The sequence below is a fragment of the Kogia breviceps genome, chromosome 10, assembly GCF_026419965.1.
Source record: "Kogia breviceps isolate mKogBre1 chromosome 10, mKogBre1 haplotype 1, whole genome shotgun sequence".
Lineage (NCBI taxonomy): Eukaryota > Metazoa > Chordata > Mammalia > Artiodactyla > Physeteridae > Kogia > Kogia breviceps.
In genome coordinates this window covers 69243940-69271739 of record NC_081319.1, presented here as the reverse complement: position 1 = coordinate 69271739, position 27800 = coordinate 69243940, and the positions used below count along the sequence as shown (strand labels likewise).

The 27800-nt window shown below is 56.4% G+C and overlaps 1 protein-coding gene across 14 annotated transcripts in view; it reads right to left on the bottom strand.

The window, feature by feature from the left end:
• Positions 1–1716: 1716 nt before the first annotated feature.
• The window catches only part of ANKS1A (ankyrin repeat and sterile alpha motif domain containing 1A), a 191637-nt gene continuing 165553 nt past the window's right edge, over positions 1717–27800 (bottom strand). For 3 of the 14 annotated variants that reach the window (XM_067006061.1, XM_067006057.1, XM_067006059.1), the window contains 12 exons: positions 25501–25607; positions 12845–12943; positions 11860–12012; positions 11644–11751; positions 10432–10596; positions 9494–9619; positions 9175–9246; positions 8952–9038; positions 8280–8417; positions 6671–6841; positions 5754–5832; positions 4872–5058 (listed from right to left, as the gene is read on the bottom strand). In XM_067006061.1, coding sequence (XP_066862162.1) covers positions 4922–5058; positions 5754–5832; positions 6671–6841; positions 8280–8417; positions 8952–9038; positions 9175–9246; positions 9494–9619; positions 10432–10596; positions 11644–11751; positions 11860–12012; positions 12845–12943; positions 25501–25607 — 1442 coding nt within the window. In that variant the 3' untranslated portion in view covers positions 4872–4921. The other 11 variants (XR_010835056.1, XR_010835057.1, XR_010835055.1 and 8 more) reach the window with 10 other exon arrangements.

The window sequence follows — 27800 nt, the reverse complement described above, 5'->3', positions numbered from 1 at the left end:
AAAGTGCTCCCGTGGGCAGAGCTCTGCCTCCTCTGTGGCCTGGTCACTCATCCTTCCGTCCTGACACCCCCGCTGCCCGGGTGCTTGGGCTACGGAGCATCTGTGAAGTGGGGAGAGGGGAGGACCCCTGGTCCGTGTGCACTGCACCGTCCGCTGTACGACGTACGAAACGACCCGACTCCTGGCGGCTGCTTCCGCCTCCAGGTCCCGAGGAAGCTGGTGTGTAGACGCACTGAGCACAGCGAGTCAGAGGGGGTGGGGAGGCAAGGGGTGGAGACGGGCTGGACCGATGCCATCCCATGGGACGTGTCCTGTCCACCCCTGCTGTGAGGCCGCCGCACACAGTCCTTCCGTCACTCCCTTCTGTCCTGCTCCGGCTCCCACTCGGCCAGCTGCAGCGTGCCTGCGGCCGGGACGGCAGGCCCGGGCACCCAGCAGGAACTGGTCTGTCTCCCCCACCCAGCAGGCCCCCAAGGCGGGATCAGCAGTGCAGTCCTGGAGTCAGGCAGAGCGAGTCACACCTGATGCTGTGAGTGGTGCCAGAAGGGATTGTGATGGTGGCAGTGCGTCCCGCCCGGTACCTGTTCCTGAGGAACGGTGACTCCAATTATGACCAAACCTCCTCTCTTGCTGTAACGTTTCTTCTGCCTAAGAAATTGGTGCCAAAGCCAGGGGGCAGAGGTGGGGTGAGGATGACGCACCCCGCCCCCATGTAGAACGTGAGGCCCTCCACCGGCCCTCAGTCTCCTTTCCCAGTTTCAATGCAGTTTGGCCTGAGAAGCCCAAATCGGAAGAAGCTGGGTTTTGGTCCTCTCTCCGCCATTAGCTGGCTGGCTGAGAGAAAATCATTTCCCTGTCCTGGGCCTTGGTTTCTTCATAAATACAGTTGGGTATTGGGTAAGAATCAATGCTTTTCTTGTAAAGCCCTTTAACAAGTGGAATATTTCACAGAAACTCATGAGTAGGAGTGTGCAGAATTCGGCAGCTCAGTTTGAAGCAGGAGTGGGACCAGGGGCTCTGAGGATAGCTTGACATCGCTGGACTAGATGGTTTCTAGGGGTCTCTCCAGCCGGCCCTGGGCAGGCGTTTTAACCTTTCTGAGCCTCGGTTTCCTTTTCTATAGAGACAATACCCAGCTAGGTGTGAGGGCTGATGGGGCAGGTTGCCTGTAACGCTGCCAGCAGGGTTTGGAATACGGGTGCTCCACCAACGACGGGGATGTCAGTGTTGTTTGTGCCTTTCCAACCCTCCTTTGAATAGCAGCCCAGGCACCGCCCGCTCCGGTTCTTCGAGAACTGCATCCCTCCCAGTCCCCACAGCCCGGGACTGTCTGATGGGTCTCACGGTGTGGCTTTGGGCTGGTAGCTAGTTGTGTCTGTTTAAAACGTAACCTCCACAATCAAACTGAGTTCCTGAAGGGAGCCTCTCCTTCCGTAGCTCTCAATCCCCACACTCCCTTGTTCACCGACATTCAGTAAGTATCTGTGGGGCACCAGCCCAGGCCAGAATGTGGCCCCTGCTTGCTGTTCAGACCGAGGAGGGGCAGGTGAATTGCAGGGCCCCTGCACTGGGGCAGGGTTAGTGATGACTAGAGAGGGCTGGACGGAGCGGAATCCCCAAACTTGTTTCCGCCCCGGAGCCGGTGGCTGGCCTGTGCCCGCACTTCTGCTGGAAGACAATCAAGAAACTTTCCAACTCAGACTCCACAAAGTAAGGTTGGTTTCATGTCGCTTCTCATTTATTAATTCAGTCTAAGTTGTACAGTTACGAAAATAACAAAACCAAAGCCGAAAGCCCAGGAATATTTACACTCTCTCTCGTGTAGTGAGGTCAGTCTATGTTGTTGCACAGATCGGTTATGTTTGGTACCACAAGATGTTTGTAATTTAGACAAAATTGGACAGATTAACAATTATATGTACAGCAAAATAAAAGGGGAAGTCATTCAAGTATCAAAATACAGAGACAAAGATTAAATAACGTTTCATTACAATTCAGTCCCATTGCCACACCATCAGCAACACCACTTTGTGAACTACGTCTGAGAGTTGTCCCGTGGGCCTGGGCATCACAACACAGGCCGAGGGCAGACCAGTCTGCTCAGCCTGAGACTTTTCCGGGGACTCCCCAGAGTCGAAGCTGGGGGCCCCGGGGGGATGCGAGCGTTGCAAATGCAGAGCCTGTCGGAGGGAAGCCCTGCTCGGAGTAGCTGCAAGCAGAAGGGCGGAGCAGAGAGCCTGGGGCCGGGCAGGTACTGACCCATCTCAGGTCCCGCCTGAATGGCCTGCACGGTTCAGAACGGGGCTGCCACACTGCGGGGCCTGTGCTCACGTGCAGAAGCAGGGCTTCTCTCCACGTGAAGCCTGTCCTGGTGTTAAAATTTTTCTTTCTAGGAGAGTGAGAGTACCTGTCCCGGAGGAGGAGGAGTAAAAAGGAAATATCTAGTCCCTTCCTTTCTTGGCTATTGAGAAATAAACCAAGCTCAAAACAAAATCCAGAGCCAGAGCAGATTAGCCAAGGCTTTCCAACATGAAACAACCTGAATAAATAAAGAAGATATAGCAGCTTCAAGGGAAGGAGACTTAAAAGACAGCTTGAGGAACTCATCGTAGTGTCTACAGTTTTCTTTATGGACCCACCACCCACCAAGAGAGGGCTGCTTAGAGGAGACCGGCCTTCCTCAGGAGGAAGAGGGCACAGCACTCACACTGCAGCAGGAGCCGCGGTCTACCCACCCAGCTCAGGGTTCCTCGTCCATACTTGGAAGGAAGTAGGGGCTGAATACTGCTCAGTGGAAGCCGACGGGCCCTGGAAGCAGCAGGACGTGAAGTCAGACTTCCCGGTATCGAGGTCCTTGTTTAGTACCGAGAAGGGCAGGATCAGTGAGAGGGGGTGTGACTCCCCAGGCCTGCGGTGTGGATGGCTCAGCGGAAAGGAAACCCACAGGGCCCAGCCTCAGGTCAGCAGGAAGACGCGGCCCAGCTTTCCACCACTGGCCGACCACAGGGCTGTGAAGGTGCGCCGGGGCACTCCCTGCTCATTCACAGCCCCTGCCAGGAGGAAGAGAGGTGCTACTGAAGCCTGGACTACTGATCCTGGGACCAGACTGCGCTGTGCCAGCAAAGCGGAAGGTCTGCTCGCAGCCCCGTGGGAGGAAAGGCTCTGCTCTGGAAGGTGCTGGACGGGCAGCTGACCCTGGCCCAGCCTCACAGGAACAGTCCCTCTGGCTCTGCCTCTGCCTCCAGGAGGAGCAACGCAACCAAAGAGGAAAAGCAAAGCCAGCCAGCAGGAGGGCTCAGGCAGCAGCAGCAGCGCCTGGACGTCAGCCTGCCCTGAAGGCCACACTCGGGGAGAATCAAACTGTCACCTGATTCAGCCTTCTCTACCCTTGGAGCCAGGGGGAGCCCAGCAGCTGAAAGGATGACAATCAAACCGATAATTCAGAGAACCAAAGTGAGTCCTAGTCATGCAGACCTGATTAGACAAATTGCAAATCAGCAGGCAGCCACCTCAGCTGACCTACCCGTCAATGCCCCAAACAAACAAAGCTGCTGCTTCTCCTTTCTGCCTCGCGTCTGACAGTCTGAGGTCACCGGAGGGCCTGCGGCCAGGCAGCCCAGGGCAGCGCTCTGACCACCGCTGGGTCCGAGACGGAGGAGCAGCCCAGAGCTCGGGCACCGCGACCTGCTTGTGCATCTCCACGTGGCCCCGGACCTTCACGTTTGGAACCCCAGAAGCCTCTGCTTTTGCCAGGCGCCTGCCTCTACGGGCTGCCCCCAGCTCCAGGCGGGGACAAGCAGCCGTGCGGCTCAGAAGGAAGAGCAGCTGACTGGCGGGTCTGTCAAGCAGATTCAGTTCACCCACTACCTTCTCTCAGAGCTGCCCAAGCACGCCAAGACCCCAGCCTGAGGACAGAGGCCCGCTGTCCTCTGACCCTATGGCCGTTGTCTAAAGACTGGCAGTTTAACCTAGAGGGTTGAGCCAAGTGTTGAAAGTTCATTTTATAAAAAAATTTTTTTCTGTTAAAAAATGTTTTCTGGACAAGTCACTTCCTGGCCCTCTGGAGTTCCAGCCTGATCTGCTAGAGGCCTGGAGGGCTGCTCCGCAACCAGGGAAGGGCTCACTCGGCGAGACCTGGCGGTGGCAGGCCCAGACCATGCAGCCGCGAGGAGGTCCTACGGGCAGTAGTGGGGCCTGCGTCTTCAAAGCTGCAGCTGAGACGGTGGTGGCGGCGGCAGCGGCGGCGGCGGGAGCCTGTGCTCCCCATAGCTGTTTCCGCAGCACAGTTGGTTCCTCGGTGGCTCAGCTTGGCAGAAGCAAACACAACGGGGGGAGGAAAGGGTTAACCAAAGGGGCCTGCACAAGGTGGAGAAAACGGAAAGGAACACGGAAGCAGAACAGAAGGTCCCTTATAGCCTCCCCTGAGCACCCTCCGTGGCTCAGCGCATCTGCTTGGAAGGCACGAGGACAGGCAGGTAGGAGGACCCACCCTGGTTTGTCGACTTGGGTTTCAACTCATAAAGCAACCGCTGCAACTTACTGGCTCTCCTACTGGGCCACGCTACGTGCACAGTGCTTCTTCCCACGGAAACTGTGGCTCTCCTCTCCCGCCATCTAAGCTGACATGCCCTCACGCGAGAACGTGGGCCTTCTGAAAGCCTCATCTCCACCATCCCAGCTGCTGAACTGCTTTGAGGTGATGGACTCCTTTCTCAGGAGTCAAGAGGCTGAGGGCGGTCGATCAGGGAAGGGACTGGGTGCCAGCTGACTATCTCTGGTCCCCACACCGTGGAGAAGCATCAGAAAACTCCTGGAGGACAACGGATGTTGCTCGGCCCAGGCCCCTGTCCTTGAGCAGCTCCGTTCTGAGGGAAGAAGGTGCACGGTGTGTGCAGGGCACTGGCCTCCCTCCTGCTGGCTCCTACAGGAAGGCCTTCCTCTTCCTCGAGCCAGACTCCAGAGCCAGCCGGGGACTCCCCGGCGAAGACGTGAGGAGCCATCCCATTCTTTGCAGTGCAAGACCCATCAGGACCAAGACACCTGCTGCATGGAGCCAGCCTGTGGGTGTTCAGATGCTCAGAGCACCATGCTTTGGAGTCAGGCATGTGCCCTAGGACCTGGCACAGGCCCTGGGCCCTCACAGAAAGAGGGCTGACCCTGGTCAAGCCACATCGCTGAGCTGAGGGTCTCACAGGGGGAGGCCAGCAACCTTAGAGCAGAGGACAGAGGGATGGGCCGCAGGCCAGCTGCTAGCAGAGTGCGAGGGGGTTCTGGCCCCAGGCGGTCACAGTGGTTGGTTGTGTCAGGAAAGGTGCCGTTAGCTCTTGGCAACGGCACCCAGCCGTGGCTCGGAAGACGGGAGAGGAGAGCCAACAGGGAGCCCAGGCCGATCAGAGGGAGCAGCCTCCGGTGCCGTGTGGACTCTGCTTGGAGACTGCCCCCACCTCAGGATCCACAGTGCCCGCCCACTGAGGCCCTCTTGGTGCCCAGCTGAAAGGCAACTTGCCCCCCCGCCAAGCTGTCCTCGCCCAAGGGGGGAATTCACAGTGTCCGGTGGTGTTAGGTGCGAGCTGAGTGTCTAAAGCTGCCGCCCCGGGAGGAGAGGTCCCAGCAGGGAGGGGACCTTGGCGTCAGCAGCTGGAAGGAGAGCTGAGAAGAGCACAAGGACGGACGGCAAGGCACATGAGCTAGTGGAGGCGGGGTGAGTGCTTAGAAGATAGTGGTCTCATACTTGGTGCTGAGGCTCCGCTTACAGTCTGGTTTGGGGTCCACAACCCAGGAGACACTGGCATGGGACTGGGCATCTGGGTCCATATCGGGTGGTTCCAGCTGCTGAGGAAGAGGGTGAAGAGTCAGAGGGAGTGCTGCACCTGGGCCAGGGGTCGACGGGACCCGCTGTCCCCCGCCTCCCGGGCCATGCTGGCATCAGTACCCCATGGGGGCAGCCCTGTTCTCAGCCAAAGAGCAAGCTCCCTGGGGTGGGGTGGCAGAAGGGGGACCTTCCCTGGAGCATCCCGGGAGGGCCGCCTCTGAGCTCTCCAGGGGGCAACTTCTCCTGGGGGTTTCTTGGAGTGGCTCAGTTAAAGGAGCCTTGCCCTACCTGAGCATCGAGCACTAAGCCCCAAAGCTGTTCTTGGTGGCAGGAAGGGGGTAAGGGGTTTGGAAACCCCAAACCTCGGGTCCCTCTGGCAGGGCTAGAGAGCTCCCCCTGGGCAAGACCACAGCGGGCACCCGCGAGCTCTGGAGAGAGGAGGACACACAGCAGAGAAACAGAGGCTACAGCACAGACAGGGATGGTGGGGCGGCAGCTCAGGAAAGACGGGCATGCAGGCAGGGCTGGGGGCGGGCACCAGAGTCTCAGAGGGCTCACGGTCACTTCGGGGAGACTGACACACAGACAGCAGGAGGTGCAGAGACCTTGATTCCAGGACTAACAGACGGCAGCGGGAGGTAAGAAGGACGATGGGTGGGGCAGGAGTGACAGTAACAACAGCGACTATCGGGGGGCAGCGGCACCTGGGGTGCGGAGCAAAGCAGACACAGACACGGCGTGGCGTTACAGAGGCCGCCTCACGTGGGCCCGTGTCCTGAGGGGCTGGCCCCCTGAAGCGTGAGAAGACCCTCCTTGCGCCCGCTCCACCCGAGCCCTCAAATCCCGGGGCCCACGTACTGCTGACTTCCTCATGCCGACCCGAGGCTTAGGCACCGGTTTGGAAGATTTTGTTTCGATCATCTCAGCAGCAGAGGCCCCCATCGGCCTGGACTTCTGGGCCTGTAGGGCCAGCTGATAGGCCACCTCGAACGCCTGCCCCAGCGTCAGGATGATCTCATAGGTCAGGTTCTGGGAGAAAACAGCACAATGTGAGAGATGGGATGGAGTAACCACTGCCTCTAACACCTGCCCTGGCCTCATGCCCCTGAGCACAGGCACAGGCAGCATTGCACAGGTAACAAGAGTGCAGGGAATCTGCTGGAACGCTTGCTTTGAAAACAGAAGTTTGTCCTGAGGTGACTGATACATTAGGAAACAATCTGAACAAAACACACATTTTGTGTTTCCTCACGTGTGATTTCGTTGGAGAGAAACAAGAGGCGAATGCAAAGACTCCCCTGCTGACCCCCATTGCCTGGGAATACACAGCAAATGTGCCATCCCCACCTGGCAGCTCAACTTCCCACGGGACCCACCCCTGACAGTAACAATCAAGCGGCAGCTCTTCCCAGGGCCACCCGGCCCGCGCCCTCCCCTCCACCCGTGCACCCCTGTCCTCTGTTCCTCCTCCTTTCTCTCTCCCTCTGGCACACAGGCTGGCAGGAGTGAGGCACACGCTTCCACAAGCCGACTTCGGGTCCTTTTCAAGGCAGAGCGCCGTGTTTATGTAGCATTTATGTATTTCTTAACCATTTAACATGGATAAAATGGTGTGGGTGTTCATATTAGGTTCCTGAGGGCTGTGCCCCCGCCTCATCTCCCCATGAGCCTTGGTGCTTCCCGTGTGGTTTCAGGGCGTGGTGCTCTCTAGGAGCACAGATGCCACGTTACAGCAGAACTGACTGATGCGGGAAGATGAGCTACAGGTAAGAGTACCGGCAAGGATGTGTCCTGGGAGGATTTCCTCATTTCATCTTCAGAACAACCCCGTGAAGTCGGTTACACTCTATCCCCTCTGCGCAGACGAGGAGTTGGGGTTACACGGCTAGCTAGTGGCAGAGCCAGGAGGCTGCAAGCACAGAGCTCCCAGGCGAGGCCGGGAAGACCCTGGGACCAGCTACTTTCATGGGGGCAGCAGGGACCTGGACAAAGGCCCTGTCTCAGGGCAGCCACCATGCTCACTCATCCACTTCCTGTGGGCAGCGCGTGTGACAGCTCCCCTCAGCCCAGCAGCGCCAGAACCCCGCCTAAGCTAGGATCTGGGCGAAGAAAACTTACTGTCCCCACGAGGGAGGTGGAGGGCTTCTCAGGGAGATGGCCCAGCTGGAGGGCGGGAATTAGGATGGATGGTCAACCAAGAGCCCAGGGAGATGAAGCCCTGGCTGACCTGACACACGCAGCCGGAAGCAGGAAAGCCTCTGTCACTAGAACCCTGGACAAGCCACTGTCGTCCTGTGTGCTTTAGTCTCAGTGCCAGATAGAGGGGGCTGGAGTGATGTTCATTCTTGAACAGACCTTTGCTAAGTGCCAGCTGGGTGCCAGGACCCACTGCACTGAGGCTCTCGCAGCACAGGACCCCCCACCGTGCCCAGCTGCGGACTCCACCCACCACGTCCACTCCACCCACCACGTCCACCGTGCTGAAAACGTGGCAATAGTGGTGGCTGGTCTGCAGGTCCTTGGTGATGTAGGCGAAGGTACAGAGGTCCTCCGGGTCCTGGGCTGCACAGGAAATGTTCCGGATCTCGTGCTCTGCGATGACGTTCTGTGGGGAAAACAGGGTCTGGAATTCTTGGGCTCCCTGAGGGCACACCCCAGTCCCTTCACCAATGCCACCTTCCTGTCCCATCCTAGCATCAGCCAAACGCCACTTCCCCATCTCTTCGGGGTGGGGGTGGCATCTCACCTTGTCTGATTTAGGGTTGGGGTCTCCACCCTTGACCATGGCAACTGAGGGAGCAAATGTTCACACCCAACCCGCTCTGCTCTCCAGGGTGGGGACCCAAGCACAGGCCCTGGGGGTGTCCTATGCTCACTAAGTGCATCAGAGCATTAAAGGCTCGGGAGCAGATAAGTGGCCAGTGGAGCCCATGCTGGGGAAGATAAGCTGTCCCTCGGGTCGGGCCCCGGGAACCAGGATATGTGGGTGCGTGAGAGACAAGTACCTGGGCTGGGCGGGGATGGAGAGGGATAGTGGGCTAGGGACCCTCTAGGGAAGATACCCAGCTGGCCAGGAGGGGGGTGTTTGTAGGGAGGAAGGGCGCCCCCTCCCCCCCAACAGCAGTTGTGGGAAGCACACCTTGTTGGAGGCGTCAATGAACTTGACGCCCTTGTAGGTGATGGACAGGATGATGGTGGGGATCTTCTTCATGTGCTCCGTGGATTTCTACAGGAAACGGGAGGCCTGTCAACTCACCTTCTCGGGGCCTCCCTCAGCTGCACGCAGCGTGGCAGGGCCCCCGTGGCTGCAGGTGGTGCTGCCATCCGCCGCTTGCGGCCTGGCCGCCCCCACGGTAACCTACCCGCATCTTGGCACAGGCATCTTGCGTCGATTCTGTCCCTCGCAGATCTTTGATCAACATGGAGCCCAGATACTGTGGGAGCGAGCAGTGGCCCAGCTTAGGAGTCCTGCGTCACCACACGGGGCCACCAGCCAATCTGGGACCATAATCAGGGGGCTCCCTCTCCCAGTGACTCCCTTCCCCCATCCTGGCCGGGAGTCCCCCTTCCCCCAGGTGCTGGGAGCAGCTGAGGAGTGGAGAACACCACGGGGGCCCTGGGTCTGGCTGGCACGGAAAGCAGGAGACCGGCCAGGCTGGGAGGGCAGAGGCTACTACTCACATTGGCTTCATAACCGCAGGACTCGAAGATGAGTTTCTCCGGCTGGTGTTGCCAACTCTGCACAGGGGCATAGGGGGCAGCCAGGCTTGGGGGCCGAAGGGTCAGCTTGGCCTCTCGGTGCTCTTCCTGCAGAAGACATGGGGCCACAGGTCAGCTCACCTGCTCAAGGGGTTCCCGGGCTCCCTCCTGGGTTCCACCTCCAGGAGCTCCAGGCCGGAGGCAGACAAGCCATTCTGATGCTTTGGGGTGGGGTGAGGCCTGTCTATGCCAGAGAACTGGCGGAGAAGCAGGGACCTCAGCCAGCTGCCTGCCCGCCCACGAGCAGCTCAGCAGGGAAGGCTCTGTGGTGTCTGAGATGAGTGTAGATCTGATCCTGGTGTGGGGAGTCGGGGAAGTATCCGTGGCCAGGGATGCACTTTACAGGGATCCTCGTGGTAGGAGCTGGGGTGTGGGGGAGGGGTGGGAGGCCACCGCCGGCCAGGTGCCAGGCGATAGGGTCCTCAACTAGGCTGCTGGTGGAAGGAATGGGGAGGAGGGGAAAATTCAGTAAATTTATGACTTCCATTCCCAGCAATATGCAAAGTCTCTCAATACAGAGCAACCAGAACTGCTGGACGACATGCTTTTAAAATCTTGTAAAATTCATAGTCGTGCTTGTGGAAAGGTGAGGGGAATCCCCAGAGGCCAGAACCAAGAAATGTGAGTCACGGGCGAAGCTAGGGCTCACCCTGCGGGGACAAGGGACACCCAGCAATCTGTGTCTAACAGGCCAAGACAGGGGCGAGACAAAAAGCCTGCGGTCCGTGCAAGGCAGGAGGGAGGATGGGCAAGTCGAATAAATACAAGAGCCCTGAAAGCAGTGCCCTGAGGGGTGGGCTGGGAGCCCAGTCCTGCCAAGAGGAATGAGGGGACCCCATCTGTGGCTCCCTCCCACCCACCTGGATCCTGAAGCGCTCGGCCCGAGAGGGCGCCGCAGGGTCTTGGAGACTGTCGTGCCGCCTCCTGCCCGTGTCCCCAGAAGGCAGCAGCAGGTCAGCCGACCGGCCAGTGCAGGAGTCATTCTGGCTCAGGGGGGACGACGTCTGTGAGAGCAAGTCTTGGCACTGCAGCGGGGAGAAATCCAGGTGAGACTTGAGACTCATCAGGCCAGTCCTTAGGCTGTAGGTGTCAGCCAATCCTCGGGCTGTCAGGGCCCAGCTTGGGCAGGAGAATCAGTGAGAATGGGCACGAGCTGGAGGCCGGTACCGGTGGGGAAATGGGCCGCTGGGCCCAGCGTGGGTACAGTCAAAGTGACCAGATTCTTACAGCCAGGAACCCCTGACAACCGGGTCCTGCAGGTGAGCACCCGGGTCACGAGAGCACCCTCTGGCCTAGTTGTAGGGCTGGGAAGTGATCTCTAGTTTATAAAATCGTCTGTCACAACTGATCGCAGGTCCTGGGGGCACGTGACCAAATCCAAAGGTCTTTCCCAAGAAAACACATAGCACTGCTGGTTGGCACCCAGAGGCCTCAGAGAGTATGAATCAGTCTTCAGTTTCCACTTCAGCTGTGAGTCTGGTCCTCCGAACCAGCCTGGGCCCCAGCTTTCTCATGCGTAAGAGGAGGATAAAGTAACGCCCACTCTGAGGCTGCCGTAAACGGGCTGAGGCTTGGAGCCCAGGGCCCACCCCACCCACCAGCAGCCACGCAGCCTCCTGGGTTTGGGGAGACTCATCCTGAACTGCAGGCTCACAGACTAACCCGCTTTTCAGTCAGAGATTACCTGCCTTGAGCAACAAAGCATCTCTCAGGTTTTTAAAATCACAGGGATTTTCCTTCAGAAGATGGGGAGGGCCCAGGTCCCGCCATGTGTTCCAGGCTTTGTCTCGGGTTCACGTCAGGCTGCCCGAGAGAGGCCCCTCTGACCCACCCCTGCCTGCCACCCCGGGCACAGCTCAACCGGATGTCCAGACATGGCCCCAGCCGTCTGGGATTCGGATATTTGTTTTCCTACTTTGGCCAACATTTGGCCCCAATACTGGGAAGGCAGTGATCAGTTGCTCCTCGACTACAGAGGTGACGCTGTCTCTGAAGAACTCCCAAAGAATTCTCTTCAGTTCCTAGCAACACGCAGCACATACAAACATCCCTTCCCACCCGCCCCAACTCACTCTCAGCTGGGAAAACCGTGGGGGCTTCTGGGGCGGCTCCTCGTAGGGTCTGTCTGCCAGGGAGGCGATGATGCGCTTGCGATGGCCAAGCAGGTGCACCTTTAGGACCTGCGCAGGGGCGGGGAGAGAAAGGTCAGGCGGCAACTGGGCACCCAGCCCTCACCCCCCCGGGCCATGCTGGCAGCCCAGGGACACTCACAGCAGAGCTGTACTCACGTTGACAAGCTCCAGCTCCCAGAGGTTCTTCACAGTGTCAATGGAGCTGTAGCCACTCGACAGGAAGGAATGGACGTAGTCCTGCAGGCCCAGGGAGTCCAGCCAGGAGGGCACTGACAGGGGGCTGTTCCCATCATAGCCCAGAGCCTTCACCTGTGGGGCGAGGGCAGGAGGCGGGACTACCATCTCAGCACTTGGGATGAGGACCCTGGGGACCACGGGGATGCAGGCCGGTTCACTCAGGCCACCCAGAGGCTGAGGCTGAGGCTGGGGCTGGGGCTGGGGTAGGTACGGGACAGCTCTTGAGGACCAATGAGGGGCCTGTGTTCTCAGCATTCCTGAGTCACTCCACTCACACAGCCTTCTCTACCTCAGCTCTGGTCTTGGGCCCCATCTGGGGACTACCAGGGCACCCCAGGTCTGGGAAAGGTGCCCTATCAGGTAAGGCTAGATGGGGAGGAGGGTTTGTGGAGGCCCCTACTGTGTTCTGACAAGGTCACAGAGCTGGCAGGACAAGAAAATGGTGTCTGTCTGTGAAGTGGGCACTGGCCTCACTGCTAGGACTCATTAGTGCTTCCTGAGCTCTGGGCAAATGGAAGAGACAAGGGGACTCTGTGCCAGCAGAGCTGAGCAGAGGTTCAGGCCTACCAGCCACAGCTCCCCAGGAGGCAGAGACTGCCTCCTCTGCTGCCCCGAGGGCCCCGGGCCTCCTGGGGAGGGCCTGGTCTCAGGCGACAGGCCAAGCCTGTGGGCACCAGGCTCTGCGCCAGGCAGATGCCTGCAGTGCCGTTCCTGAGGCTGGACTAGGTCCTGACTGTCCCTAGTGCTCTGCTGGCCTTGGGATGTGGCAAAGAAGTAAAGAGCATACTGTCCTCCCCGCTAGGGCTCCCAGGACGAGGGGCAGACCCTCACAGTGACCTGCACACCCCCTGAGCCCCGCCCCACCACTGGCAAAGGCTGAGGCCACGGAACTGTCGGTGGTCACCTTGGGCAGGGACCGCGCAGCCTGGAGCAGCTTCCGCCTGTGCTGTGCATCACTGATGCCGATTTCCCGCAGGTCTTGATCTTCCATCACATTAGGCCCCTAAGAGCAGAAAGGAGAATGTGAGGGCCTCCTGGACAAGGCCGCTGGCTCCCTCAGGGCGTTAGGTGAGCCTGTTGTGGCCCCTTGCCACATTCTTCTCCTCCACCACAGGCACCACAAGAGAGTGAGCCCCAGGGCGCCCCGCGAGGCCAGGCCAGGCCAGGCCAGGCAGCAAGCAGCCTCATGCAGCAGGAAGACAAACCTGCCCAGGCTGCCCACCCAGCCCGAGCGGCTCCCAGGGCCCTGACCTGGGCTGGAGCAGGCAGGGCCGGGCACAGGCCTTGCCCAGCTGAGCTGATGTGCATTTTCCCGGGAGCAGGTTTCATGACCCCCCCAAGATGAAGAACAGGAGGACTAATCCCCAGATTCCTCACAGATGTGATTTTGTGATTTAAAGCGGCGGTAACAGCCACCTTGGGCCGGCGGCAGGGGCAGGCACCCAAGAAGCCTGCCTCACCCCGAGGAGGAGAGGAGTCTCAAAGTGGGGACCTGCCTGAGAGAGGAGGGGGGGTTGGGGCTCAGCCCACGTGGGGCACTTCTCCCCAATGGAGCAGCTGAGAGCGAAGAAGCCCAGCATGGCAGTGACAACAAGGAGAATGGCTGGTGTTTGTCGTGTTCTTGCTGAGTGACAGGGATGGAGAGCTTTTCTGTGCACCATCCCATTTCAGGCTCACAATCCTGTGTTAGGTTCTACTGGAATCCTCATTTTACAGATAAGGAAACTGAGACACACAGAGATCAGAAACGTGTCTGAGGTCACACATCTCATGGTGGAGCTAGGATCTGAGGCAGTCTGACTGCACTTGCCACTCCTAACTCCTATCATGGTGTCTTCTATGACTCACAATGGTGTCACAAGATAGGTTTTTTCAGATTATGGTACATGAAAAATCATGGGTTCTGCCCTGTCCCTCAGCCACAGTGTCCACCCCCACCGAGGGCAACTGTTACCACTTTCCTGGATGTCCCTCCAGAGCCCAGCTGGGCACCTACACACATGTGCATGCTTCATTTTCACACAAATGTGATTGTTGCACACACTGTTCAACACCTCATTCCTAACTACTTAGTATATACTGGAGGTCACTCAGTATATGGAGACCTGTCTCTTCTTTGAAAGCTGCATAATCATCCAGATTATGGACATATTATAAATTGCTAAACCAGTTCCCTGTTGAAGGACAACTGTTTCTAATTTCTGCTTTTACAAATGGTGCTGCACGAATCTCCCTGTATGTGCATCTTTTCTATGGTGGTTATCAAGAAGACAGATTGCTGCCAAACCATTCTCAAGAGAGAAGAAGAGAGCTGGAGGTATCACACTCCCTGTCTTCAGGCTATACTACAAAGCTACAGTAGTCAAAACAGTATGGCACTGGCAGACACATAGATCAATGGAACAGAATAGACAGCCCAGAAATAAACCCATGCTTATATGGTCAATTAATCTATGACAAAGGAGGCAAGAATATACAATGGGGAAAGGACAGCCTCTTCAATAAATGGTGCTCAGAAAACTGGACAGCTACCTGCAAAAGAATCAAACTGGACTACTTTCTCATACCATAAAATGGATTAAAGACTTGAATGTAAGACCTGAAACTATAAAACTCCTAGAAGAAAACATAGGCAGTACACTCTGACATCAGTGTTAGCAATATTTTTTGGATCTGTCTTCTCAGGCAAGGGTCACCATGCCGAGTTCCTGCAGTCATTCTGGGCCCAAATCTAGGGTGTGCTGATGGGGAAAAGCAGAGAGGGGGGCTGTCTGCCCAGACTTTCTACTTGATGATGAGGACACCTCAGTGAGGACCTGACAAGTGAACCTCCAAGAGGGTGTCACTGTGGTGACACCCACTGTTAACCCCAACATTTACTCAGAAGCCTTCATAAGCTTTTAGGGTAACATTAATACTGGACTGAAGGTTGACAACCAGGAAAACCAGATCCAGATGGGGACAGGACCTTCATTAAGCAGACCCCCCAGTCAAGAGAACTGGGGACTGTATGCAGCTTTGAGGAGAAAGAGGCAAATGGAAACAAAACCAAAACAAAGGATGTGATGGAAAATCAAAGCAAACAGTTGCCACAGCACATCCTGGGCTCAGTGCAGGGTCCTCCTGAGTTCCTGAACTTGCCACATCTACATTCTGTGGGATTAGTTTGGTGACTTATAAGGTGCTCCAAATCCTCAAAGGCAAGAAACATTCTGGAAGTTACTGTGCCCTCTTGACTGAGGAAGAAACCTTTTAGAAACCTTTACACGAGGTTGTTTATGGGGCAAAGGGACTTCCTACTTTGTTTACTTTCTACCACACTAACGTTTACTGAGTTTACTGAGAGCTGACTATGTGCCACGCCCTGTTCCGAGTTCCTAGTGAGTGAATAGTTAGGGGAGCTAATCAAGTAGAACAGCTCATCCGCCTAAGCGAAATCTGAAACATAACTAGTTGACACTTGGCTTGGTTGGGTTCCATCCCTGAGTGAGAGGCGACAGGAGGGCGGGGGTTCCCAGCCACAGAGGTGGGAGCAATGCCACAACACCTCCTCCTCCTGGGTAGGTGTGTGCATGCAGTATGTCAGCGTGTGTTAAAGCAGGCTAGGAGACAGTGCACCTGGGCTCTCCTACTCTGGCCCCACCACGGCCCGTATCAGTCCCTGCAGGACCTTGCCTCCACCCGAGCAAAGGCCTGTATGTTCTGATGGAAGCGTGACTACCGGGCAGAGCAGCGCTAGACTGCACTCGCCTTGGGACAGGGTTTCATCTCTCAGCAGTGGTTTCCAGACTTTCCACCTGCCCCGCCCCCTCCAGCCTCATTTCCATATTCAGTACGGCGGGGGCGGGGGGGTGGTGTCTCTCTCTCTCTCTCTCTCCAATTTCTCCTGCCAGGAGTCATAAAAAAACAGAGGCTGAAGCCTCCTCTCTTGGTGGAGAAAGAATGGACAGAGCTACTGTCCCAGCCTGATTCTGCCTCAGGGAAAAAGCCTGGCACTGGTGCTTCCCCTGCAGCCCCTCCCTCTCCTCTCCGCCTCCCAGTCCTTTCTTGGGCCTCAAGGAGGCAGGGACTGTGAGAAGAGCTGCTCCAGACAGAGGAGGCACAGAATTGGGAGAAGTGCATTGTTGGGGGCAGGGGCTCAACCTGGACGCACATGAAAATGCAAATTAAGACCTTAAAACATTAAATATTAGAGGTTAGCATTAAATACAACAAAAAATTAAAACAAACTTCAATTTGAAGTATGACGTTCAAATTGAGGGAAATAAGTTCAGATATTGTGAGGCTGTGTCCCAGTCATCAAAGGTCTTAGAGAAACTTCCAGCTGTTTTTGAAAGTGCATGAGTGGAGTGATGTCTTCAGGGAGGCCATTCCGAATTGAGAATGGTAAAATGTAAATATGAGACACACAGGACACAAAGCATTTAGCTGCTGATCCATGAGACCTCTTCCCAAGTGAATCCCATACTTGAGCTTGGGAATATTTGCTAGCAGTGTTCTCCCTGATGAAATATCTCTCCAGAAGCAACCACAGTCAGTGAGCCTAAAGAGCATTTGTCATTTCCTCAAGAGGACATCCTCATCAGCTAGAAACACGGATCAGACTGACGCTTTCAACTACTTAATCATTTTCCTGAAATCATGGGCTCAGTTCCCAAATGCTGTGGCAACCAGGTAGGTGTGGCACCAGCTACTTGCTCTGTATAGTCTGTCATATTTTAAAGTTTCTAACCCCATTTTTTATCTCCAAGAATGGGAAAGTGGAATGTACAGAGTGAAGGAGAATACAACGTTGGGATAAAACACTAGCCTTGGGCTTCCCTGGTGGCGCAGTGGTTGAGAGTCCGCCTGCCGATGCAGGAGACACGGGTTCGTGCCCTGGTCCGGGAAGATCCCACGTGCCGCGGAGCGGCTAGGCCCGTGAGCCATGGCCGCTGGGCCTGCGCATCCGGAGCCTGTGCCCCGCAGCGGGGGAGGCCACAACAGTGAGAGGCCCGCATACCGCAAAAAAAAAAAAAAAAAAAAAAAAAAAACACTAGCCTTCTTTTTGTTCTTCAAGGCAGAACACTCAATTTTCTACCTTATTTTCTAATTTTTATGATAATATTGAAAATTGGAAAGTGTATAAATGTTAAAAATTTCTAATTGCTAAAAAGCACTGATAAAATGGGGGCTAGCACTTAGAATAAGACAAAACAATTTTCTTAAAAAAAAAAAAAAAAAAAAAGACCTTAAGAGCAGATTTCTCTAATCAAGGGAAGGAAGGGTGGGAGGATGAGGGAAGTACCAGCCTGAGTGAACTGAGCAGCCGATACTCACCACACCCATGGCTGTAGTGATCTGTGGCGCCTGCCTGAGCCGCTAAAGCTCCTTAAGCAGATAAGCAGCTTGGTGGGCGAGAGGCCCCCACATCTCCACCTGGGCCCAAGGCATCCTCCAGAGTCTCTGTGCACCAAGGGGGAAGCTCAGAGCTTCCCTGGGTCCTGGCTGGTTCAATGTGATACTTATGCTGCCTCTCTGCCTTCCAGAATTTTGTAGATTTCCACTGGGCCCTGCTTCTCTCTCTCCCTTATATTAAAAAAATAAATAAATAAAAAATTTTTTCTGAGTATAAAAGTTATATGTCTATTATAAAAAATTCTGAAAATTAATAAAGTACAAAGAAAAATGTAAAAGCCACTTATAAAGCCACCATTACCTCTGGGGAGAAAAAACACCCCAGGGTTACCATTCTGATGAATTCTTCTAAGTGGCTTAATATTTTTTAAAAACTGAGATTAGGATCACTTCTAGCATTTCAGTGTATTTTTCTAAGTTTTATTGTAAAAAAAAAAAAAAAAAAAAAAAGCAAAAGTTGGGATTGTGGTATGTGTATTACTCATTTAACCTGCTTTTTCACATGCTGACGTACTGCGTGCACACACCTCCTCGTGACACTTAACCATCTGCTTCCACTGCACACTCTCTAGTTCCTGGGCATCCCATAATCTCACCCACCACTGGACATTTTGGCTCCTCCTTTGCACGTAGTTTTCTACCAACCCCAGAACATGTTACTGGCCACAACGACGGAGTTGTCGTGGGCATGGTCATCTGGGGGGAGGGTCACTGAACATGGCACAGGACCCTGGTCTGAGCCAGGACCGCCTTCCCAGGCTGGGGTTGCAGTGACCACATGCACATGCTGATGGGTGAGCCAGGAGGGAGAGGGGTGAGCACACGAGTCTTCCTTACCCAGACTGTAGCCCCAGACCCGGGCCAGCCCAGGGAGAGTGGGAAGGAGCACTGGGAAAAGGGAAGAGGAAGCAAGGAGGGGCAGGGCTCTGCTGCTCACTGTTGTGGCCTAAAAGTCTTAATAATGATGGAAAATAGAAGCCATGCTCCCTGAAGCATCACGCCATCTACCCATCCAGGGGCTGAGGGCTTTCTGTGCACCACACAAGGCAGCTGTGGTAGAAAGGAATAAGAACTGGGTTCAAATCCCTTACAAAGTCAGAACCTTATAAACAGGAACAAAGCCACCTGCCTGTCCAGGTTAAACAATGAATTCCCGGTGCTGGCACTCATTGGCTCCTCCTGTGTTCACCTGTTCACTGCTGCCTGGCCCAGCTGACTCCTGCCTCCCTGGAACCTGGTCACAGAACTTCCCAAGCTGACACCTTCCCCCAGCTCACGGGTGGCCTTATAAAAAGCTCACCAGCCTCAGTAACAGGAGCAGCTCAGGCTTGACCCACAGCCCCTGCTCTCCTAATGATCCCCACCCCTACCCGGTCCAGCCATGTCCTCAGCTGGAGAGACAGAACTCGATGGTGACAGAGAGCAACTAGTTCCAAGAAGACGAGGATAAAGTGCAAATGCTACCAGCTCCTAGTTCCTGAAGCCAGACCCCTCTCCCCTGTCAGTCTCAAGGGAAGGGTTGTCAGGGACGGCTCTCCTCCCGCGTTCAGGGAGGTGACACCCCTCGTGACCTTGTCCTCCCAGGCAGGTCCCCAGTGTCCCCTTTGTACCAGGAGCAGCATCCTCCCACCCATCTGCTGCCCATCACCCCCAAACACCTGCCTTTCCGAGGCCTCATCTGAGGTCAAGATGCCATATTCACCCCCAAATCACCAGTGCAGACTAGCCAAGCCCAGGTCAGCCAGAGTCAAAGGGCCTGGATCTGAGACCACCCAAAGCAGGCTTTAATCTCATAGATCTGAGGACAAAGCCGATTTCTGCTTCCGCTGCAGAGAAATCACCACCGTACATTCCTACACGGCCAAGGCCACGGTCAGTCTTGATCGTTGCTGTGTGTCACCACAGCTAACACCGTGCCCCCTTCAGAGCTTATGTGCAGAAGGAAGCAGTCAAATGAGATTCCTTGGGACAGGGACAGACGGGGAGGGAGGCAGAGCAACCTGCCCCAAATCATACAGGGGCGCCTGGAGGAAACCCAGGTCTCCCGACTCTCAGCTGGTTCTCAGTGCGAGTAATTAGAACCCCGTGTTTTCTCCTAAGCTTTGCCCCACCCAGTTTCCTTAACTGTGGCTTCAGCCAGCTGCCCACGGGCCTGGCCCCTCCCTGAGGGTGCAGGGCAAGAACGCCTGCCGCTGGCTTGTGGTGGTGGCGGCAGCTGCCCATCCAGAGGGTTCCGGTAGCTCCAAGCCAGTGCCGAGAGCTTACTGTGGTCTGGGCCCCACCAGCTCCTTTGCAAGCCTTTTGCAGAACAGCCCCCAACACACAGTGGGCGGATGGAATGGTCTGCCTGACCCGAAGGGCACCTCGAGTGATGTGCTGGCCTAGCCCACTGGCTCTGACTTTGGAGGATGTGCTGAGCCTGTGGCCCAGTCTCAGCATCTTCCGGTGAAAGGGGGCATGGGGACCAGAGTGGGAGGCGAAGGCACTGCTCTGGGCCCAGGAGACCCAGCTTCCAGCCACAGCTCAGCTGTCTGCTTGAGGAGCAGCCTGGAGCCAATGACTTAATCCCAGAGTCCTGAAAGTGCTGTCCATGGACCCCAGGAGTCCACAGATGGGCTTCAGGGATGCCCGGGGACACCTGAGTTATAACTGACATTTGACAGAGACACACGGGCCCCACTTCTCTGCCCCCTGCACCGCTGCACGTGTATACTTGGGGCGGGGGTGTCTACTAACCGAACACAACGGACGTGCTAAGATGCCAGCACGGAACCCCCTGCTGCTGCTCTGGGATATCAGCAACTGGAAGCTACATCAACAGAATGTGTTCACCAGTCCAGTTCCATCCTAAGGTGCAGTTAGTTAAATCAACAGACATGCAAATAGTTCTCAAACTCCCTTCCACTGTGAAGGGACTGGAGAAGGCCAGAGCAGCACCGGGGGCACGTAGAGCTGGATCCTGAATAATTCTAGCCGCTGTCACTCTAAATAACTCCAGGGAGAGCAAAAGAGCACACGCACCTGGAAAGGGGTCCAAAGGGAGCCTGGCTCTCATCTCAAGGTTCAAGGACCCAGCAGAGACGAGGAACCACCTCAACTCCTGGGAACTGAGGAGCTAAGTTCTTAAGTGACCACAGAATTTAGTCCGGGAGGCAGGATCCACACTTGTCTAAGAATATTCCTCTCAAAGCCTTAGCTCCACCGCCCCTCCAATGACCCGGCTGAGGGAGCTCTCCCTCTCAGGCCCTGCTACACGCTGGGGCCCAGGAACCCTTACCACACCCACACCCCACTGAGCAGTCAGCTCCCAGAGTGCTCTGCAGAGATGGGCCAGAGCTGGTGCAGAGAAGTCGAGGCAGGGAGGCAAACTGACAGCAGTGCCCGCAGCGGCCCCTCGGAGGCGGGGAGGAAAGAAGACAAAGGGAGGGACATCGGAGGGTTGCGGTGAGGACGTGGCGTGGGGAGCCAGGGCGGGAACCCAAGGGCAGAGCCGGCTGCGCACATGAAGCCTGCTTCCGGGGCTGAAGAGTGCAGCTAATCTGGGGAACAGGAGCAGGAAGGGAAGCTCGGGGGTCTGGGGACCTGGCTGGAAAGCTTCACAGAGGCCAGTAAAGAAGGACCTCCTTGCCGAGTGTACGCCTTTAGCTCTTGCAGGGCTCGGTCCTCTTCACCTGCCATCATCTCTCTTCCACTCGTGGGACCAGCTGGCACAGTCTCAGAAACAGACAGGAAAACAGGGGGAGGCTGCCTGCATGTGGCAGAAGCCTGTGAAGAAATAAATGGATGGGGGAGCACGAGGCCTCCCCGACGCTGCCCCTAAGAGGCAGCGGGCTTGCCGGCTCAGTCTCTGTTTCCAGTCCATCCCGAGCCTGCTGCCAGACTCATTTCCACTTTCCATCTGTCCAACACCCAGCCTCGACCACCTCCCACGTGCCTGCTCTCCACTCCATCCTGCTGTCAAGGGGCACCGTGACTCTCGGGAAGCTCTGCCTGGGGAGGGCACAGCCACAGGACCCCGCCCCCCAGGCCCAGGGCTCAGAGACCTTGGGGCTCCCCCAGGGCGTGCTTTCGAGGCCCCTCGTAGTCAGGCCCAGCCCACCTCTGCTGCCCAGTCAGGGCCCTGCCCTTCTCTGCACCTCGAGCCAGACTCCCCCCTCACCACAGACAGTGTGGGCCTCTCCCTGGAGTCTTTCCAAGTCCTGCAGGCCTCTACAAAACCCCCAGGACAGCAAGTAGAACCCAGGGGTTCAAAGTTGGACAGATCTGGGCTAGCGTCCCAGCTCTGCCACTTCCTGGCAGTGCCTCCACCCTCTGGGCCCCAGAGGCCCCATCTGCGACTTGACGGACAACCGCCCCAGGGCTGGGCGCCAGCTCAGTGCCCGGCAGGCGGTGAACCCTGGGTGAGCACAGAGCCTCCTCCCCCGGCAGCACTTCACACTCGGCCGCTCTGTTGTTACTATTGCGCCGCGTGCTCCCTTCTCCCAGCTCATCTGTCAAGTTCCTTAAGACTCCTACATTATCTGCTTTTCTGATTTCAGATCCATTCATTGTAAGAAATGCAGAAAATATATTTCACTCCAAAAAAAGAAAATGAAGCCACCCATAATCCCCGGGATAACTGACTGTGGAAAACATTTTGGCTCACTCCCTGCACCTCTAGATGTTTTCTTTTTTGAAAATTAAGGTCATGTTGCACATGGATTTTTGTGTTCAATTTCTTCACTCAACACTTCCAAGGTGAATGTTTCTCCACCTCAGACAGTCTTAAAAACCTTTTTAAATGTCCACATCATACCCCAGCGTGAGGAGCACCGCCATTTACTCAATGAACACTTCCGTAAAGGGAGAGCAGGCCGAGTCCCAGATACAGAGACCTGCACCAGCACGCCTGAGCTGCAAACCTGCCAACCACAAATCACCTTCCTTCCGCGCTGATTAACTGCATTTCCTCCTTCTCCCCAGAAAGCCCATTTCCTGTGGACAAGATTTGTGGTGAAAAAAATAGAACTGGCTCTGATGCACGAGCCAGGGTGGTGGGCTGGCTGGCAGATGTGTGAGCCTGATTCCCTGCCCCTTCTCCCAGCGTCTGGGGTCAGCCCCATCAGCCTTGGGAGCGAGCACCTGGCAGACCATGCTGCCCTGCCCCTGCCCCGTGCAAATCAGAGGCCCTTTCTGCCTGCAGACAAGAGGGTGTGAATAAAGTTCAAGGTGCAATGCTTGCTGGTCCACCTCAGTCATCACATCACAGGAGGAAGAGCCAAGAGAAAGAGGGTGTTGAGCTTAGACAAGACAGGACCCAGGAGGCCGTGACAGAGGTCTTCAATTTTCCAATGGGCCTAAGTGTGTTCTGTGTGGCCCCAAAAGGTAAACCTGGTTCAATGGACAGAAGCCACAAGGAAACAGATTTTGGCTCAATATAAAGAATGCTCTAAACCAGCCTGAGCAATGCAGAGAGTGAATGGGCTGTGCCTTTGTAAGGTGGAGAAGCCCGTTACTGGGAAAACATCACGGCAGAGCTCATCTGGAGGGGACTCGGGCACAGAGGGGATGATGAGACCACATGATGTTAAAGTCCCTTCCACCTTGAGAGGGAGCTGTGCGACCCCCCTCAAATGCCCTATACTCCTCCCACAACAGCTTGGAGGAGCCCGCCACAGGGAGATTCCATAGCAGCCCTCAGTTTCCAGATGTTCCTACTACATCTAGAGTCTGGATGGCTTCCTGGGAGCCACTTGTGCATCTTGTGGAAGAGTCTCCAGTGTATTTCAAAACTATGGGAAACATTTACAGCCTATTGGAAACCAAATCACACGGGGATAATACCACAGCTAACATGATGTAAGTTATACCATATGCAAGGAGGGAATGTTTCTAAACAAAAATGCTCCCTTCTTGCGTGTTTTCTTCCTCTCTTTTTCTGGTTGCTAAAACTTAATTAGCCTTGCAGCCCATCTGGCAACTTACATGCAATTACTCAGGATACTTTGCATGGCTACTCAGGCCACTCGAGGTCTGAGAAGGGACAGGCTAGGCTGAGGTGTAATCAGCATTCCTTCCTGCACGGACTCTGCCTGCCAGCTGCCCCTCCAGAACCGAGAGGAGAGAGAGGAACAGCTCGCACCCAGGGCAGCAGGAGGGGCCTGGAAGGCCCTGGAAGAACTGAGCTGCTGGCCTCCCTCAGTGAGTGCCCTTCCCAAATAGAAACAGATGCGTTCTAACAGAGGCCCTGCATCTTGTGCAGATGTTTGGCCCAGGGCCCACCCAGCTACTTTCCGGTCAGAGCACAGGGGTGACAGGGAAGCACTTTTAAAGGAGTCTTGATATTCAAAGGCTTAGGAACCTTAGCCCTTCCAAACTAGCAGAAGGAGGGGTGAGAAGTCAAGAGCTCAGCCCCTAAGATTCCTAAGCATCTGTGACATCCACGGCCACCCTCCCTAGCCCATCTGATGGCCAGCGCTCAGAGAGGGAAGGCCCCTCAACACCCAGCACCAAAGACCAAGTGTCCTCACTCACTGGCTGAACCCCCACCTCCACCTTGGGTTTGTCAGCCTTCCCCATAGAACATGGTGAGTCAGGGACTAGTTTATAACAACTATAAATATACTCAGTTCAACTTTTTAAAAATTGTTATTTTAAAACCTAAGATTTTTAAAAGCTGAAAAATAACTGGCCCGAAGCTGGTTCTGGAAAGGTGGTTTGCAGCAGCCTTTGCTGTCTGTCCTGAGGATGGAGAAGGCCCAGATGAGGTGAGCGGTCCCAGTCAGGGTCCCCCTGGGAGCCCCAGGCCAGCTCCCTGGGTGGCCCTCTACTCAGGAGGCACCCAATGCCACCTTGTTGGTGAGAACCCTACAGAGACCCACCCTGGACAGGAGAGGGCAGGGGAGCTCTGGGCCTACCGACCACCGCCCCTCAACCATGGCAGCGAGGGAGCTGGGGGGTCAGAGGTCTGCTTCAGGGAGTGAAGGCAACTCAGCATCCACTCGGGACTGCGTTCTGGGAATTGTCACAGTGGGGGATAAGCCCGCCAGGAATCAAGGAAGAGCCTCAAACCAGCTCCTGACATAACACGTGCAACAGGGCGACTTAAAGCATATGAACGGTTCCATTGCCACTCCCCTCATCCACGAGTAAGAAAGTGGCCGTGCAGTACGGTGGTTAGAGCAGGACCCCCGGACCCGGCTGCCAGGCGCATGTTCCTACCCCACCAATTCCCGGAGCTGTGGGCGTGAGCGAGACACTCCACTGCTCTGCATCTGGAAAACGGAGATGTTGATAAGAGCGCACATCTCAGGGCTGCTGGGAGAGTCAGTGAGTGGATACATGCAAACCACTGTCCCACAACTGCTCACACACAGAGCGCTAACAAGATGTGTCAGCTCTGTCGTCACCACTGCACTCAACACCTGCCCTGGGGCAGCCGGGGCTGCCTGGGAGCTGGAGCCAAAGCCCGGACCCGACCCATGAGGACATCTAGGGAGGGCTTCCAGGAGAGGAATGGTCACAGGCAGCCCACCCTGAGCTGCTTGCTGGACTGACACAGGGGGCACTTGGTCCAGAGCCCAGGGTCCCAGCCAGGCCCCTACTCCACGAAAAGACACTTGGGTTTTTCTTTTTTCTCTGAGCCGTTGTGCTCTGCAAGAAGAGCACGCAAAGTTATTGCTCAGAAAAGGAAGCAATCCTTCCCACCCCCAGCTCAGCCTCTCATCTGGGCCACCTCTGAGGCCATGGCCCCGCCAAACACTCAGCCTTCCTGAGGGAGACCAGGCTCCCGGCTTCAGTGACTACGGGCTCCACGGCATAGTTTCAGGGAACAAAGGGAACTTCTGGTGTCCGGCTGAGATAGGAAGGAGAGTTGCCAGGGGGACCTGGCTGCCCCGTGCACCTCAATTCTCGGAGCCACCCACTGCCTGGGGTCTGAAAGAGAGCCGGGATGGGGCCAATGGGTGCATCAGAGACACTCCTTCTCGGACACAAACTTGCAAAGAGCTCTCCCCACAGGGCTGTGTCCGGAGCGGAGCTGAGGAAGCAGGTGACACTCGGCTGAGTGCCCCGGGTCTAAGCCATGCAGCCCCCTCTTCCCCGAGACACAGGTCTACGTACAGTTTCCAACTCTAGCACGGCCTGGGCAGCAGGGAGTGTCTCCCCTGGGGCCTGGACACTCACCAGGAAGCGGACATCGTCAAAGCCATTGAGAAGCAGCCTGCTCTCATACTGCTGCAGCCCCACGGCTTCCAGCCACTCCCCGACGCTCTGCTCCGGCGGCCGCGAACCTGACGAGAGAGGAATCGGCAGACGCTTGAAAAGGGAAAAACCACTGAGGCGGTAGCAGCGGCACTCAGAGGAAGACAGATGGCACTGCCACATCATAGTCATTACCATAAAGCAGCCACACTCTGTACTAGACGCGGGAGAGCGGTGGCCCCGCAGCCCCTCCTCCGTGGGTGCACCAAGGGCACCGGGTGGCCACCGCCCACTCACGCGCCCCCCTGGGTCCTGCTGCTCCGGGGCCTCACAGCACCTGCACGGCCGCCGCCCAGGGGTCGAGGGAGCCAAGCCCCAACGCTCTCCGGGTCGGCGCTTGTCCGCCTCCACGGAGGTATTTCAGAAAGTCTGTCCCCACCGGGCACCAGAAGGGGCCGGGGACGAGGGACAAGTCCCGCGACCTTGCAGCACAGGCCGGTCAGGGGCGAGCGCGCCTCTTCATGCAGCGGAGGGACACAGGCACAGCAACCACAGCGAGGACTCCGTTCAGTCACGGGGAGCCAGCGCATGCAACACAAGCAGCATGAACCCGGCACGGGGAGAAAGGAGACTTTTACTTGTCTTTCCCCAGCAGTCCCGGAACAAGCAAACCATGGCCACCGGCCCTTCGTGCTCAGAGGCTCAAGGCGGCGCGGTGCGAGCGGGCGGGCGCATGGGCCGGGGCTCCGGCCGGGAGCCGGGTCCCCAGCTAGACTCCGGCTGCCGGCGAGCGGGGCGTCTCCCGGGCCAGGCCGCTGTCCACGGGGCCGCCTTCCCGGGCGGGGCTGTGTGGCGGGGGCTGGGCGTTCATCTTCCTCTTCGGACGGTGGCTGCTCCCGTGACTGGCCTGCCTGCTCGACTGGAAAGCAGGCGGGCAGATCCAGTTCTTGGCTAAAGAAGACAAAGCCCAGCCCAATAAAGGAGAGAGAAAGGAAGCGGTCCTCTGACAGCTGAGCTGTGGTGGCTCAAGTCTATTCCCATTCTGCGCTGCTCTCTCTTTGGCTGAGTGATAAAGACAGCAATTGTCTTGCCAGGGTCTCCGGATCTTGCTGTCCTCTGAGGATGAGTAGGGAGGGGAGGACATGCACTTGCTCCGCTCCTCAGGTAGGACAGGGGAGCGTGCTGGTACAGGGAGGAAAAAAGTTCAGCCCTTCCAGGCAGACCTTGGATGTTCTGAGCTGAACGCCTTAACCCCACCTACTTCTCCAGTTCTCGTGGGCAAGAACAGATAAAAGAAGAAAAAAGGAAAAAGGAAAGAAGAGGTGCAAGGAAGGAAAAAGAAGAACCAACTATAAAGACATCACCTCCGGAGAACTGTTGACACGGTGAAAGTCATTATGCTGTTCCCGGCACTTTCTGCCCCTCCGGGCAGGCCAAGGCCAAGTGGCTTGGTTGTCTAGGAGACCCTGGTGACCCATTGTCCCAGGCTCCCCCTCTCCTCTGTCCTCTGCTGAACAGATGGTGGTCAGGGTCCCAATGCACACTGAAGCAGCACTGCGAGATGCCGAGTCTGGGGGCTGCTTGAGCTCCCCTGCCCTGGAGTGGGGCCACCTGCTCCAGGAACCTAAGTGGCGGGCTCTTGTATGCCCTTGATGTCAAGTGTCCCCCGGCTGCTGATTCATTCCTGCTCGTAATCCCCCGGCCGGGCAGCCGTGGTCCGACCTGCTGCTGGTGGATGTGTGCGCGTCCAGAACTGCAGCAGAATGCTTTGTCTAAAGGCTCCTGGGCTCCACGCTGCCTGCTGCTGGCTCCACAGTCCTTGCTTGCTCTCATAATGTCTGGCCCTCCCCCCCTCCTCCCCTCCCCACCCTCCTCCCTTCAACACTCAGGAAAATACATCAGGCATCGGACATCGCAGCAGAAGCTGCTGCTTCTGCCACCGAGGGAGGAGACAGCAGCACCAGCATCGGAGCAAAAGGTCAGATTTTCCAATATCTGCTGTTGCCTAATACACACGCGTACAAAAGGCAGAGACGGCCAAACTTTACCTCCAGCTCCAGAGGCTGGAAACAGCTTAACAGGGAGAATGGAGAAGGAACAGTTCTGTAGTTTTGGCCGATAGTTTCTACGACAGCCAGAGAGGGGACAGAGGAGGGACACTGTCCTGAGGGCACAGCCCACAGGTTAAGTGACCCCCGCCCCCACTTCAGGAATGATTGTGTCTCTCTGCCAGGCAGATAAGCCACGTGGTATCACAAAAACAGATGACAAAATAAGGACAT